Source organism: Uranotaenia lowii, chromosome 2 (genome assembly GCF_029784155.1).
Source record: "Uranotaenia lowii strain MFRU-FL chromosome 2, ASM2978415v1, whole genome shotgun sequence".
Taxonomy (NCBI): Eukaryota; Metazoa; Arthropoda; class Insecta; order Diptera; family Culicidae; genus Uranotaenia; species Uranotaenia lowii.
Genome location: NC_073692.1, coordinates 374,201,081 through 374,214,243, shown reverse-complemented (window position 1 = coordinate 374,214,243; position 13,163 = coordinate 374,201,081). Strand labels below are relative to the sequence as shown.

At 42.0% G+C, this 13,163-nt stretch overlaps 1 protein-coding gene across 1 annotated transcript; it reads left to right on the top strand.

The window, feature by feature from the left end:
• The first annotated feature begins 12,062 nt into the window (after positions 1-12,062).
• Positions 12,063-12,911, top strand: LOC129745627 (glucose-6-phosphate isomerase-like). Its single transcript, XM_055738823.1, has one exon. It carries the CDS (start codon positions 12,148-12,150, stop codon positions 12,562-12,564), a length of 417 nt encoding a protein of 138 aa, XP_055594798.1. The 5' UTR covers positions 12,063-12,147; the 3' UTR covers positions 12,565-12,911.
• Positions 12,912-13,163: the final 252 nt, after the last annotated feature.

Here is a 13,163-nt window from a genome sequence, read left to right as displayed (position 1 = left end):
ACAGACAGACAGACAGATTTCCACTTCGGCTAACAAACCAATGAAAAATCAACACACAATCCTTCTCTCTAAACGGTCGTTCAAAAATGGTCGGAAAAATGGTCGTTCAACGAATCCATTTATCTAGCAGTAAATCAAATTTTAAAAGTGCCCATTTTAAAGCTGAACAATAAAAAGCTTCCAAAGATGATTGACACATAAAGTGCTTTTTACATAACGAAATCCCCTTTTTTTGTACGAATCATATAAGATCTACTCCTGAGAAAGGCATCTCAAAATTCTGCAGAATAATCCAAAACAAAACGTTTTGTACACCAGCATTTTAGCCTGCCTAATCAATTTTGGATGGCAGCTGTGTGATTTTTGGAAAAAAATTCCCAGAGAGGAATCATTCAAAACATTCAAATCCCAAGAACAAAAAAAGGCAAATGAATAGAGTCAGCTCTAATTCGAATCTCCTTTTTTTTTTTTTTTTTTTTTTTTTTTTTTTTTAATAATTCGTTTATTTGACACGGCTCAAACCTTTCAGTATTACGGAGCCAAGTTTCCGTTTTGCTTAGTACATCAATAGCTTAAATCTATTTTACATAGTATCATTTCACACTATTTTCATTGGGAAGGTTTATACTATTGATTTAAGGATTCTGGTTTTTTTTTATCTACAGTTCATTATTTAAAGAAGAAGGAAAGTAGGAAAAAGATACTTAAATACGGAGATCGATAGATTTAAGGTAAAGAAATATTTCGGTCATATAGTCAAGGTCTACCGCAGCCAACACATCTCTCACTGGAACGTTGGGTGGTCTATTTCGGGCCCGAAGGGAGTCTATCAAATTCGCCCTGGCGATAAGATGGTCCTCACAAGACCATACAACATGCTCGATGTCATGGTAACCTTGGCCACAACGACACAAATTGCTGCTAGTGAGATTTACACGATAGAGTAACGCATTTAAGGAACAATGATTGCACATGAGACGGGAAAATGTTTTAATAAATTCCCGACTCAGGTCCAATCTATTGAACCAGGGTTTAAGGCTTACCGTTGGGATAATCGAGTGAAGCCACCGACCGAACTCATCCCCGTTCCATTTGCGTTGCCAGTTGACAAGAGCGTTTTTCCGGACCAAAAAGTAAAATTCGCTAAAGGCGATTTGACGCTGATAAATTTCGCCTTCAACCGCACCCACCTTTGCAAGTGAGTCTGCCTTCTCATTGCCCACTATTGAGCAATGAGAAGGGACCCAAACAAAGGTGATGATAAAGCAGCGTCTCGATAAAGCACTCAACGTTACCCGTATCTTCTCAAGGAAGTACGGCGAGTGCTTTCCTTGCCTTAATGAACGAATAGCCTCAATCGAGCTAAGACTGTCCGTTACGATATAGTAGTGTTCCACGGGTCGTGAGGTTATGTTGTCTAGTGCACAATGAATAGCTGCTAGCTCCGCAATATACACTGAGCATGGAGATTGGAGGCTGTAGGAGGCACTATAAATTTGGTTGAACACTCCAAATCCGGTACATTCGTTTATCAGGGATCCATCAGTAAAGTACATTTGTTCAGCATTGACGTGTCCATATTTTGCATTAAATGTTCTCGGAATAAAAAGAGCACGATGTTGTTCCGGAACTCCAAGAATTTCATGCTGCATGGACAAGTCAAACTGGACAGAGGAAATGTCGTAATCAGTATGTAAAACACGAATGGGAGAAAACGATGAAGGATTAATCTGCATAGACATGAATTCATGATATACAGCCATATATCTTGTTTGATGATTTTGCTCAAGTAGCTTCTCGAAATTTGCAATCACCAATGGGTTCAGGACCTCACACCTGATGAGGAGCCGTAAAGATAATGAATAAAATCTATCTCTTAGAGGGAGTACGCCTGCCAAAACTTCGAGGCTCATGGTGTGTGTTGAGAGCATACAGCCCAGCGCTATTCGGAGACAACGATATTGAATACGCTCAAGTTTAATGATGTGCGATTTGGCAGCCGATTGGAAACAGAAACTTCCATATTCCATCACTGAAAGAATAGTTGATCGATATAATTTGATAAGATCTTCTGGATGGGCCCCCCACCAGGTGCCGGTAATTGAACGGAGAAAATTTATTCTTCTCTGACATTTTCCTTTCAGATACTCAATGTGAGCTCGCCAGGTGCACTTGGAATCAAACCAAACCCCAAGATACTTAAAACATCTTGATTGAGTGATCGTTCTGCCTAGGAGTTGAAGCTTAGGTTGAGCAGGTCTATGTTTCTTAGAGAAAACAACCATCTCCGTTTTCTGGGGGGAAAACTCAATCCCAAGCCCCAAAGCCCAGGAAGACAATCTGTCTAAAGTATCCTGTAAAGGTCTGTGCAGATGAGACTCAGTAGATCCTGTGACAGACACCACGCCGTCATCCGCAAATTGTCTTAGAGTGCAGCCTTCAGAGAGACAGCTGTCGATATCACTTACGTAAAAGTTGTACAAAAGTGGACTCAAACATGAACCCTGCGGGAGACCCATGTAAGAGGTTCTTCTAACTGCAATATCTCCGTGAGCAAAGTTCAAATGTTTCTCACAAAGCAAGCTGTATAAGATATTGTTCAATAGAGGAGGCAGACCTCTAGAATGCAACTTGTCTGACAACACCTCTATTGAGACTGCATCAAAAGCTCCCTTTATGTCTAGAAACACTGAAGCCATTTGCTCACGTTTTGCGTACGCCATTTGTATCTCTGAAGACAGCAAAGCAAGACAATCGTTTGTCCCTTTACCCCTGCGAAACCCAAATTGAGTATCTGAAAGGAGACCATTTGATTCCACCCACTTATCTAATCGGAACAAAATCATTTTCTCCATCAATTTCCGTATACAAGACAGCATCGCTATAGGGCGGTACGAGTTGGATTCGGACGCAGGTTTCCCAGGCTTTTGAATAGCAATCACTCTCACTTGTCTCCAATCTTCAGGAACAATGCTATGCTCCAAGAATTGATTAAATAAATTCAACAAGCGAAATTTTCCAACGTCCGGGAGGTTTTTCAACAAGTTGAACTTAATTTGATCCACACCCGGTGCCGAATTGTTACAAGAGAGAAGAGCAAGTGAAAATTCTACCATTGAAAAGCTTGAATCTAGATCGTGTCTATTTGAAGGCGCATTCCGGATGATTTTTTGCACAGGTGCGGAATCTGGGCAAATTTTTCGTGCAAAATTAAAAATCCACTTATGGGTATGTTCTTCGCTTTCATTCGTTGAAGATCGATTACGCATGCGTCGTGCCACCTTCCACAATGTATTTAAGGACGTTTCACGCGACAAACCTCCCACAAAATTACGCCAATACGCCTGTTTTTTACCTTTGATCAATTTTTTGAATTGATTTTCTAGAGATAAATAAGATTGGAACTTGTCAAGTGTCCCATGCTTTCGGAAGACTTTAAATGCTTTCGATTTTTCGGCATGCAATTTGGAACACTGGCTGTCCCACCATACATTGGGAGGTGTTCGACGAATCGATTGATCTGGGATGGGTTTCGTTTGAGATCGAACTGCACTTTCATGTATCAAGCGAGCAAGGAAGTTATATTCCTCTAAAGGAGGTAGGCCATCTACAGAATCTAAAGCTGTCATAATCTCATCCGCATATTTTTTCCAGTCGATGTGCCTTGTAAGGTCATATGTCATATTTGTAGAAATCGAAGTGCTGACCCCATTGGTTATTGTAATTTGAATAGGCAAATGATCACTACCATTGAGATCAGGGATTACCTTCCACTGGCAATCCAATGATAGTGAATTTGAGCAGAGTGAGAGGTCAATTGCACTTTGTCTTGCAGGGGGTTTAGGTACTCGTGTTTTTTCACCCGTGTTCAAAATTGTTAAATTGAAACTGTCGCAAATGTCATAGATAAGAGTAGAACGACTATCGTCAACTTGTTCTCCCCAGACAGTTCCATGTGAATTGAAGTCACCCAGGATCAACCTTGGCTCAGGAAGCACTGAGCACAGGTCCTCTAGGTGATTTCGATCCACTGCAACTCTATGAGGCCAGTACAAACTGACAACACATAAGTCCTTACCTCTTATAGTTGTATGACATGCAACAGCTTCAATTCCGCCTGATAAAGGAAGGTGGATTCTGTAAAAGGAGTGGCGCTTATTGATCCCCAAAAGCACCCCTCCATAAGAATCGTCACGATCCAGACGGATAATATTAAAATCGTGGAATGAGATGTTAGACTGAGAAGAAAGCCATGTTTCGGACAACGCAAAGATATCGGAATTAGTTTTATGAAGTAAATAATTGAACGCATCCATTTTTGGAATAAGACTACGACAATTCCACTGTAAAACAGTGATATCTCTGACCTCTCGTGCTAAATCAGCCATCGAGAGATATAAACACTGCAAGAAGGGGCCAAGTTTGCATCAGTTGTTGAACAAATGTCTTTACAATGGGAAGCATAGAAGTCACAATACTTCTGACAGAGTCAGAAACATTAAATGATGAAAATAATCCATTTATTATGTCAGACAATTTGAAAATCCCTGAATGGTTGATTGACGATGATGTTTCCACGTTGGATATTGGTGGATTTGATGTTCCTGCGGCTGCTGGGTCATTTTGTGATGATTTTTTTACACGGAAACCAGGAGGAATTCCTCCTTGTTTTTCTGATGTTGCGGTTGATTTATTTCCAAAACTAAACACAGGGGGAACCGGGGGGATTTTTCTTGGGATTTTGGCAGAAGACGCTCTGGTGCGCTTTCTGGAGTTTCCTGTTAAAACAAATGGACGCCCTTCATCGGCCGAATCAAAATCCTCAACATCAACTGGCAGCGCAGCAAAAACATTATTAGATGTTGGCTGGGTCGGGGGAGAAGCGCTCTTTAAAATGGCGGCATACGAACGATTGGATCGTTCTTTCAAAGAGCGCCTCTCCTTATCCCAGCGACTCTTAAATGCCTCGCACAGGGAAATATCATGAGGTGAGCCCCCGCAATAGACACATTTCTGTTCTATTGCTGAGCACGCTCCTTCCTCATGAGTTTCCCCGCAACGAGCGCAGCGTGCCTTGTTGCAGCAATGGGACTCCGTGTGCCCCATTTTGATGCACTTTTTGCAGCTCATTGGGCGAGGCACAAAGAGCCGCACGGGAAGCCTTAACATTCCGTCTAACAAAACATAGTGAGGGAGGGCGGTACCCTCGAAGGTCACCCGAAATGAGCTTGACGCTGAATACTTTTTATCTCCGTTAACAGTGGTGGCAAATGAGAGTTGGCGGCAATCCAGGATTTTGACCGAAGTCGAATCAAGGCCTCTGAATTTGCCTACCCCTTTAGATAATACGTATTCATTCGTCAAGCTCATTTCTGAGATCACGCCCTCTATCTCTACGTTTCGAGAGGGAACAAAAACGTGATACTCTAATCGGAAAAAATCACTAGCAACAATTTCATTTGTGGCCTTACGGTTTGCCACAACGACACGTAATTTATTTGGCCTGACCCGAGACACTTCGGTTACGGAGGGCCATCTTGCCAGATCTTTCATAATCTGAATGACATTCAACGGTTTCAATTTGGGCCGGAAATAGACCACCCACGGACCAGCAAAAGTTGGGTCTTCTGGGTAGGCCCTGAGTCGGGAGGACTTCCCAACAGTTTTGACAGAGTTCTCCGAAACATCCATCAAAACTGCGGGGTTTGACCCCCCGCCTTCGCTCATATTTTACTACGGAGACTAGAAAGTCTGCCGTAATAAAATATGCGCGAAGCTATAAAATATCGAAAAAGATTAAAAAAAGAATGACAGAAATAGGGAAATGAAATATAGATGAGATAAATAATGAACTAATAAATAAAACTAACTTTAATTGCTTCACTTCCTTCCAATGGAGGTCCTTCTATTCTTCTGTTGAAGTACAGCACAATGGCGGCTACCTCGTGGCGTGTCGGTAGAGATAAGTTTGGCCTTGATCGATTATCCAATGGAGTCGTGGTGTCTAGTGCCTCCGTTACCCGATAACGGCGTCCAAATCCAGATTCACCGGGTGCCCCGACGGTCCTCAAACCCGAATGTAGAGCGAACGAAGAGCACGTTTCTGCAGATTGAGGTGACCTTGGTGCTGGCTATGATGATAAAATCAATTTGCACCAATCGTTTTTTCTTTTCGGCTATTGACGACCGAACCAGCAAAAAAAAACCTCACTCGGTGGAAGAACTGCACCATCCAACTTTGCTCGAAAACCTTCGAATCTCCTTTTCACACCTCAAAACTTAAGCAAGGCGTATAATTTTTTCCATAAAAAAAACCTTTTAAGACTGCCCGATTTAGTGCAGTCAACAATAATCAATAACGGAAATAACAATTCTAAACATTCCTTCCTAGCCCCTATTTCAAATAAAAACTTTGAAACACACAGAAACAGGCAACAACAGGGCAATTGCTACAATTCGAAAACTTTGCCCAGAACCGACTCACAAGATTGCCCTTATCGAGGACATTTTGCATTCAGAACCCGTCGCCTTAGATTTCTTAAAGTTCCTGCATCGGTGTCAACAAGTTTAAGCTTTATTGGCTGCCGGCATGCAAAAGCTATGTTCACAATGACTTAATTCTGATTGCAGTTTGACATAACATGGTATTATCAACACCCCCTATTTTTTGGCCTGACTCGCCATTGGCCCTGCACTTTTCATTTCTCTGTCTAGGTCATGTCGGAAATCAATTAAGATGTTTTCTCCAACCTTGTAGCCAAAACGAGTACCAAACGACTTTAAACTACTTTGAACCAAGCTTGGAGCTACAAGTCCGGTTCAATTACCCTCGTGCATATATTTGACACCTCCACGAAAGATATGAACCAGTTGATAAGGTAAATTCTACCAGGAGCCGCATATTAGCATACCGAAAAAATATTAGAAATTTGCCCATTCCTCCCTCCTAGGATGGTGACTCGGACACCCAGCGCTGTAAAGACATTGGGACCATAAAAAAGGAACCTGCCGGTGGAGTTCTGAAAACGGAACACCTGGGCAATAAAATCCCTCCTCATCGCTTTTAAGTGTTCGCGCGCACAGATCCCGGGTGGATAGCACCACGATCTGTGTAGTCCAACGAAATTACCGGAGCGGCGCCTTGCCGAGGTCCCTTGGTTTGAGCACAGGTGCCGAAAGTAGGAGGGAAAGTGATTTTGGGTGGTTGATATATTGTATCCTCACACGCGTTCCCCAGGGTGGATGCCGGTCAGGGAAAGTCACATGGACGTACTTTCCAGATTTGTGGTGCAGTCTCTTCGGGTAGTTCTAAAGTGGGTTGGAAAAGCAAACACCTTTAATGGCAATAATAACGAGTTTTTGAGCAAAATTATTCCACCCTGTAATCCATTCTTTCAGGTGAGAATTAGGTTGATAGCCTGGTTTATCTGCATTGAATTACAATAAATTTCTAAATATACATACAGTGGTGTTCTAAAAAATAGCAGCGCCTCTAAGTACTCCACCACGTAAAATGCTAATAACTTATGTGAATTTGTTCCAATATGAAAAATGTAATATAAGTGTGTGTTAGGGTGACCCTAAGCTATACGGAAGCTTTTAAAGGCCAAAATTTTATTGCTCCCATCCCATTTAAATATTTTTTTTTTATTTTGAGGGTTTTTTTTAGAAATAGCTGTGAAAGGAAATATTAAAATAAATTTTGCAACGTTACAAATGATATAAATTAGTTTATTTTGTTTTTTTAATACCTTTATTTGAAGCTTTAAAATAATAATTTGGCATTTTATTCCAGCTGTGTTATTGGTTGACACAATGTCATCCTATAACAGTTTGAGGAAAGTCAGGGGCCAATACCAGATGTGGTATTAAAATGCTCCAAGAGCAGCTTTATTAATTATTTTTGTATACCCTGATGAGTCTCTGATATCGGAAGCCAAGCCGTGTCAAGGTTGCCAGTTTTTCAATTACTTTACGGTGTTTCGGACTACTATAGGTCATTGGTATTATTTTTTGGTAGGTATTTTGCAGTCTGGTAGGCAGTCCGCGAACGGTGTAGGATGACCTCATCGACGGTATTAGTGTGCGTCCGATCTCTTGATCGAAGCTACAAAGATAAGGCATCATCTTCTGCATAGTCAGGGGTCACGGGTGCGCCGCGAACGTGTGTAGGATACCCCAATGTCGGGGGGTATCCGAGTAGTGCCGCTTCCTAAGGGGGAAACTGCGGGAATAAGACTTTACCTTCCTCGTAACAGACGTCGCAGGAAGAGGGTTAACTATTGTCGAGAGATACCCGCGGGTAGAGAGGCTCTCGATGCCGGGCGAGCCTCTCGAGTTTGAGTAGGATGTCGTCACCGTCGGGAAACATCCGAGTCGTAGCTTTCAAAGTCCCGAACGTGTGCCATGACAGGCGCGAGTCCAGGACAAGCTGTTTTCGATCTGACACACAACGGGTAGAAAAATTCGCGGCCAAAAATCCTAGGGCTGCCAGCCAAGGGGATAAAGAAGACCGGACAACGGTCGGAGTAGATTGACCCCATCGACGCGGGGCTGTCGAGTAGAGTGCGTCCGACCCCACGGTTTGAAGCTGCAAAGATAAGGCAACATCTTATGCGTAGCGGATGCCGTGGGTGCGCCGCGTTCGTGCGTAGGATGCTCCACCTCCGGGGAGTATCCGAGTTGGGCGGTTTCCAATGACAGAAGCTGCAGGGATAAGACTAGACCTACTTCGCAGTGGAAATCGTTGGGAAAGGGTTATTCCACGATCGGAGAATACCCACGAGTAGAGTGGCTCTCGACGCCGGGTGAGCCATTCGCTTCGGAGTAGGATGACGTCTTCGTCGGGAATCATCCGAGTCGATGCGTCAAGTCCCGCGCGTGTGCCGTGACAGGTGCGAGTCTAGGAAAAGCTGCGCTCGACCTGGCACACGACGGGCAAGGTGGCGAACCTCGAATCCTGGAGATAAGAGATCGGGCTTCGAGTCGTTAGGTCTCGAACCTTCAGGCGTAGAGGTTTGTATGGTCAACCCCGAGTATTTATGATAAGAGGTCGAGTCTCGAGTCGTTAGAGGAGGGATCAGGCCCTAAATCAACAAGAGGAGGGGTACTAGTGGTCACCTCGAGTGATTACGAGGAGAGGTCAGATCTCAAGTCGTTAGGAGAAGTAAACCTCGAGTCGATGCGAGGAGTGGTCGGATCTCGAATCGTTAGAGGAGAGATCAGGCCTCAAGTCGTGAAGAGTAGAGGTTTGTGTGGGAATCTCGAGTCATTGCGTGGAGATGTCGGTTCTCAAGTCGTTAGAGGAGAGTTCAGGCGTCGAGTCATAAGGATGAGAGGTTTTGCTGAAAGTGGTCTCGTTAATGAGTATTGCCTTGAAGCGCTCTAGCGCGAATAGACCTCCCAATATTGAAGTAAAGTTTGCCAAACAGTTCGAGGTGGGAACCAGGTCTGCGGCCCCAGGTGAAGTTTAGGGAGTAGGGGGTAAACACGAAGTATATCATGAGTCTTCCTATTGTCCCAATGAACCCAGAGTAGCAAACTTGAGGGTCGTGGTGGCTCGCCGTGCCCTGGAATACAATCCGTAAACCGGGATTTACCACCTGTGGTTACCAACTAAAAAAAAATGAAACGAAACAAGTAAAATATTTTCCAAAATTTTGTTTCGTTATGTTTCAGAGTAATAATTAACATGCGTCTTCGCTGCTGCGCCCTTGCAGGTATTCTAGGAAAGCTTATTACCACCTCGAATTTTAGCTGTCGGTAAGGCAACATTTAGGCGTGACCTCGTGGCAGCGTGTTTGGCTATCATCTCGAAGGGTCGCGGTTCAAACCTGGTATCAGGACTAATTTTTTCCCTAGGTTATTTGATTACATGAATAAGCAAATAAAACAAATGTGTAGCAGCAGAACTGGCCTGCATGCCGGCATGTATCGAACATATTTAGTCAAAAACAAAGCAATTAGCAGCAAATTCAGAATAATTGGGGTGATGGAGGAATTAAGATGGATGCCGAAAAACCGGCAGCACCACATGGGCTGGTGGTGACCGAAGTAAGAGAGGACAGGAGAGATTTTTTTTTTGCTTTTGCTGATTAAACGATTACTAGTGAGCTGAACTGAAGGCAGTTCAAATCTGTATTGGAACTTCAAAGTTTCAATAAGAACTTAAATTTTGGGCTGAATAAAACGAATTTCAGCACATAGATTATGCTGATTAAGCTGTGTTTGACCTATTTAACGAGACTTTTGGTTTAAAAAAAAAACGAACATAAACACATACAGGATCTCAATGAAACTTGATGTTTCCTCCAAGAGATTCCTTTTTTTCTTAACTCTAAGCGTACATCTTTCGAGGATATGCTGGCTAGCATCTTACAAATGCTAAAACCCCCAACCCACAGAAAGTGTACTATGTATGCCGTGACCGGGATTCGATCTCATACCCGCTGGCTTAGAAGACTTGAAGGCTATCCTCTACGCCACGGGCGACGGCTGGTTGCTTGGGTTATCAATTGACTCCCTCATCAATGTGAAAGAAGATGAAATGTATTTTTTTGATTTTTACTTTTAATAATTGATGCTCGATGTGGTATGATATGATTTTCTGTTGGAAAAAAATTCACTCACGCACAAAGAAGTGTCCATATTTACTCCATATTTTTCAAAATACGGGGTAATTATGAACACGTGTTTTCTGAGCATTGTTTAATGATTCAAATTCAACTTTTTAAAGTAAAAATTACGATAACCATTCAAATCAAATAAGCCAAAAAAATAACTGAATGAGTTTTTTAGAATTGTGCATGTGTGATTATATGGAATAGGATGCCTCCCATGTAAAACTGAAAATAACCCATAACTTCTCAACGTTAAATTTTAAAAATCAACATATCTCACTCCAATGCACTGTCTAGATGTGGTTTCAATCTAGGAATGTAGCCAAATTAAAAGTCATCACATAACAATAGACTGAGTCGATTTGGGGTCATTTTGGGGTCTAATAAGCTTAGTCTTGGTCAAAAACTCATCCATGATTTTTTGTAGAATTTTTAAGTAACGTTTACATGAGTAAAGTTAAACTTTTAGGTTTGTATGGAAAAATTGAATATTTTGTACTGAAAAATCAACATCGTTTTTGTTTCATCCGTGGAACCGAGCCAGCTGACAGTTTTTGTGCCAATTTATAAAATACCTAAGGGAAATTTTCCGTTGAACAACTTTGTCGAAGACCGTAAATTCGTATCTTATTAGACAAAAAAAGTTATTAGCTGTTTAACAGAGTTATGTCTTTTCGCATTGATAAACAACAAATTCAATTGACATCACTACTGAAGCCTCGCGAAAGTATTGCAAGAAAAGTAGTCATGTAATACCTCGCTAGGCGCCCTGCAGGGGTGTCAATTGAATTTGTTGTTTATCAATGCGAAAAGACATATCCCCATTCAACACCTAATAACTTTTTTACCTAATAAGATACGAATTTACGGTCTTCGACAAAGTTGTTCAGCGGAAAATTTCCCTTTGGTATTTTATAAATTGGCACAAATACTGGCTCGGTTCCACAGAAGAATCGAAAACGATGTTGATTTTTCAGTGCAAAATATTCAATTTTCCCATACAAACCTAAAAGTTGAAATTTACTCATGTAAACGTTACTTAAAAATTGTACAAAAAATCATGGATGAGTTTTGGACCAAGACGAAGCTTTTTAGACCCCAGGGTTTGAGAAATTCAAAAATTACGCCAAATCGACTCAGTCTAACATAACAAGAATTGTAAGAGTGTTCATATTTACCCCATAGACAAGGTAGTTATTATGAACAAACGGCATTTACGCCCCAGAGGGGTGAAAGTCCCAAAATCAACAATTTTGAGTTAAGTATACCTAACGATTCTTCATGTTTCATTGTAGATGTCTCTGCCGGTGAGCCGTTGTCGAGCATTTTCCGAGAAATTTATTATATTTACAGCTTATGTTCTTTTTTTCTTTGATATCTCATGTTTCTATAAAACTTCTCCCATCACCTTCGAAAATGTGATCAATAACCACATGAATCAAAATCGATCATCAAATTCTTTTTTTTCCAGGGCACCCGTTTGATTCCGTGTGATTTCATCGCCCCGGTACTGACCCACAACCCAGTCATGGACGGTGGCATGCACAAGATCCTGTTGGCCAACTATCTTGCCCAGACGGAGGCTCTCATGATGGGCAAAACCGAGCAGCAGGCGCGTGCCGAGCTGGAAAAATCCGGCTTGTCCGGAGGCAAGCTGGAACAGTTGCTACCTCACAAGGTGTTCACCGGAAACCGCCCGACCAACTCGATCCTGGTCAAGAAAATTACCCCATTCGTGCTGGGCGCGCTGATTGCCATGTACGAGCACAAAATCTTCACCCAGGGCGTCATCTGGGACGTCAACTCGTTCGATCAGTGGGGCGTTGAGTTGGGCAAAGCCCTGGCCAAGGCCATCGAGGTCGATCTGGCCGATCCCAACAAAACTACCTCACACGATTCCTCTACGAATGGCCTGATCAACTTTATCAAAACACACTGGGAATAAAATGGATAGATGGAAGTATTCCACTGTTAAGCTGTAGCTGTTATCAAACCTATAAAACTCACATCTCAAAAAGTACACATATTATATGGTTAATGTTATGCTGAGATATGTATTTCTTTAAATTATTACCAAACGTACGTACGTTTTAGGGCAAAAACAATACTGAACGCTAAAACTAATTATAAAAATAGACCTACCAAGGCATATAAATCTCTCTAAATTGCTAAGAAAGTAGCACGTCGTGCAAGCAAAATTTGGTGCAATTACTTATAATCGTACATGCAAAAAAAACCTTTGAAAAGATGCTTTCAGAATAAAAAAAACACTGTCGTTTAAGAACCTAGTTACCAATGTGGTTTTTTGTTTTGACCAAATCCATTTCACGAATATCACACTTCCTTCCGCTCACCAGCAAATGGCAAACAATAAACACCTTGTAACAATTGCCATAAAAAGACTTCCGGACCCAGAACAATACTAACCAAATCCATCCCAATATCCTGCAGCGAAGGTTTGCATGTCCTAGTCTAATATTTTTCCCTGTTTCGACTTACGGTAATATTGCAACCGGACACTCCGAGAGAAGTCATCAGAGTTCG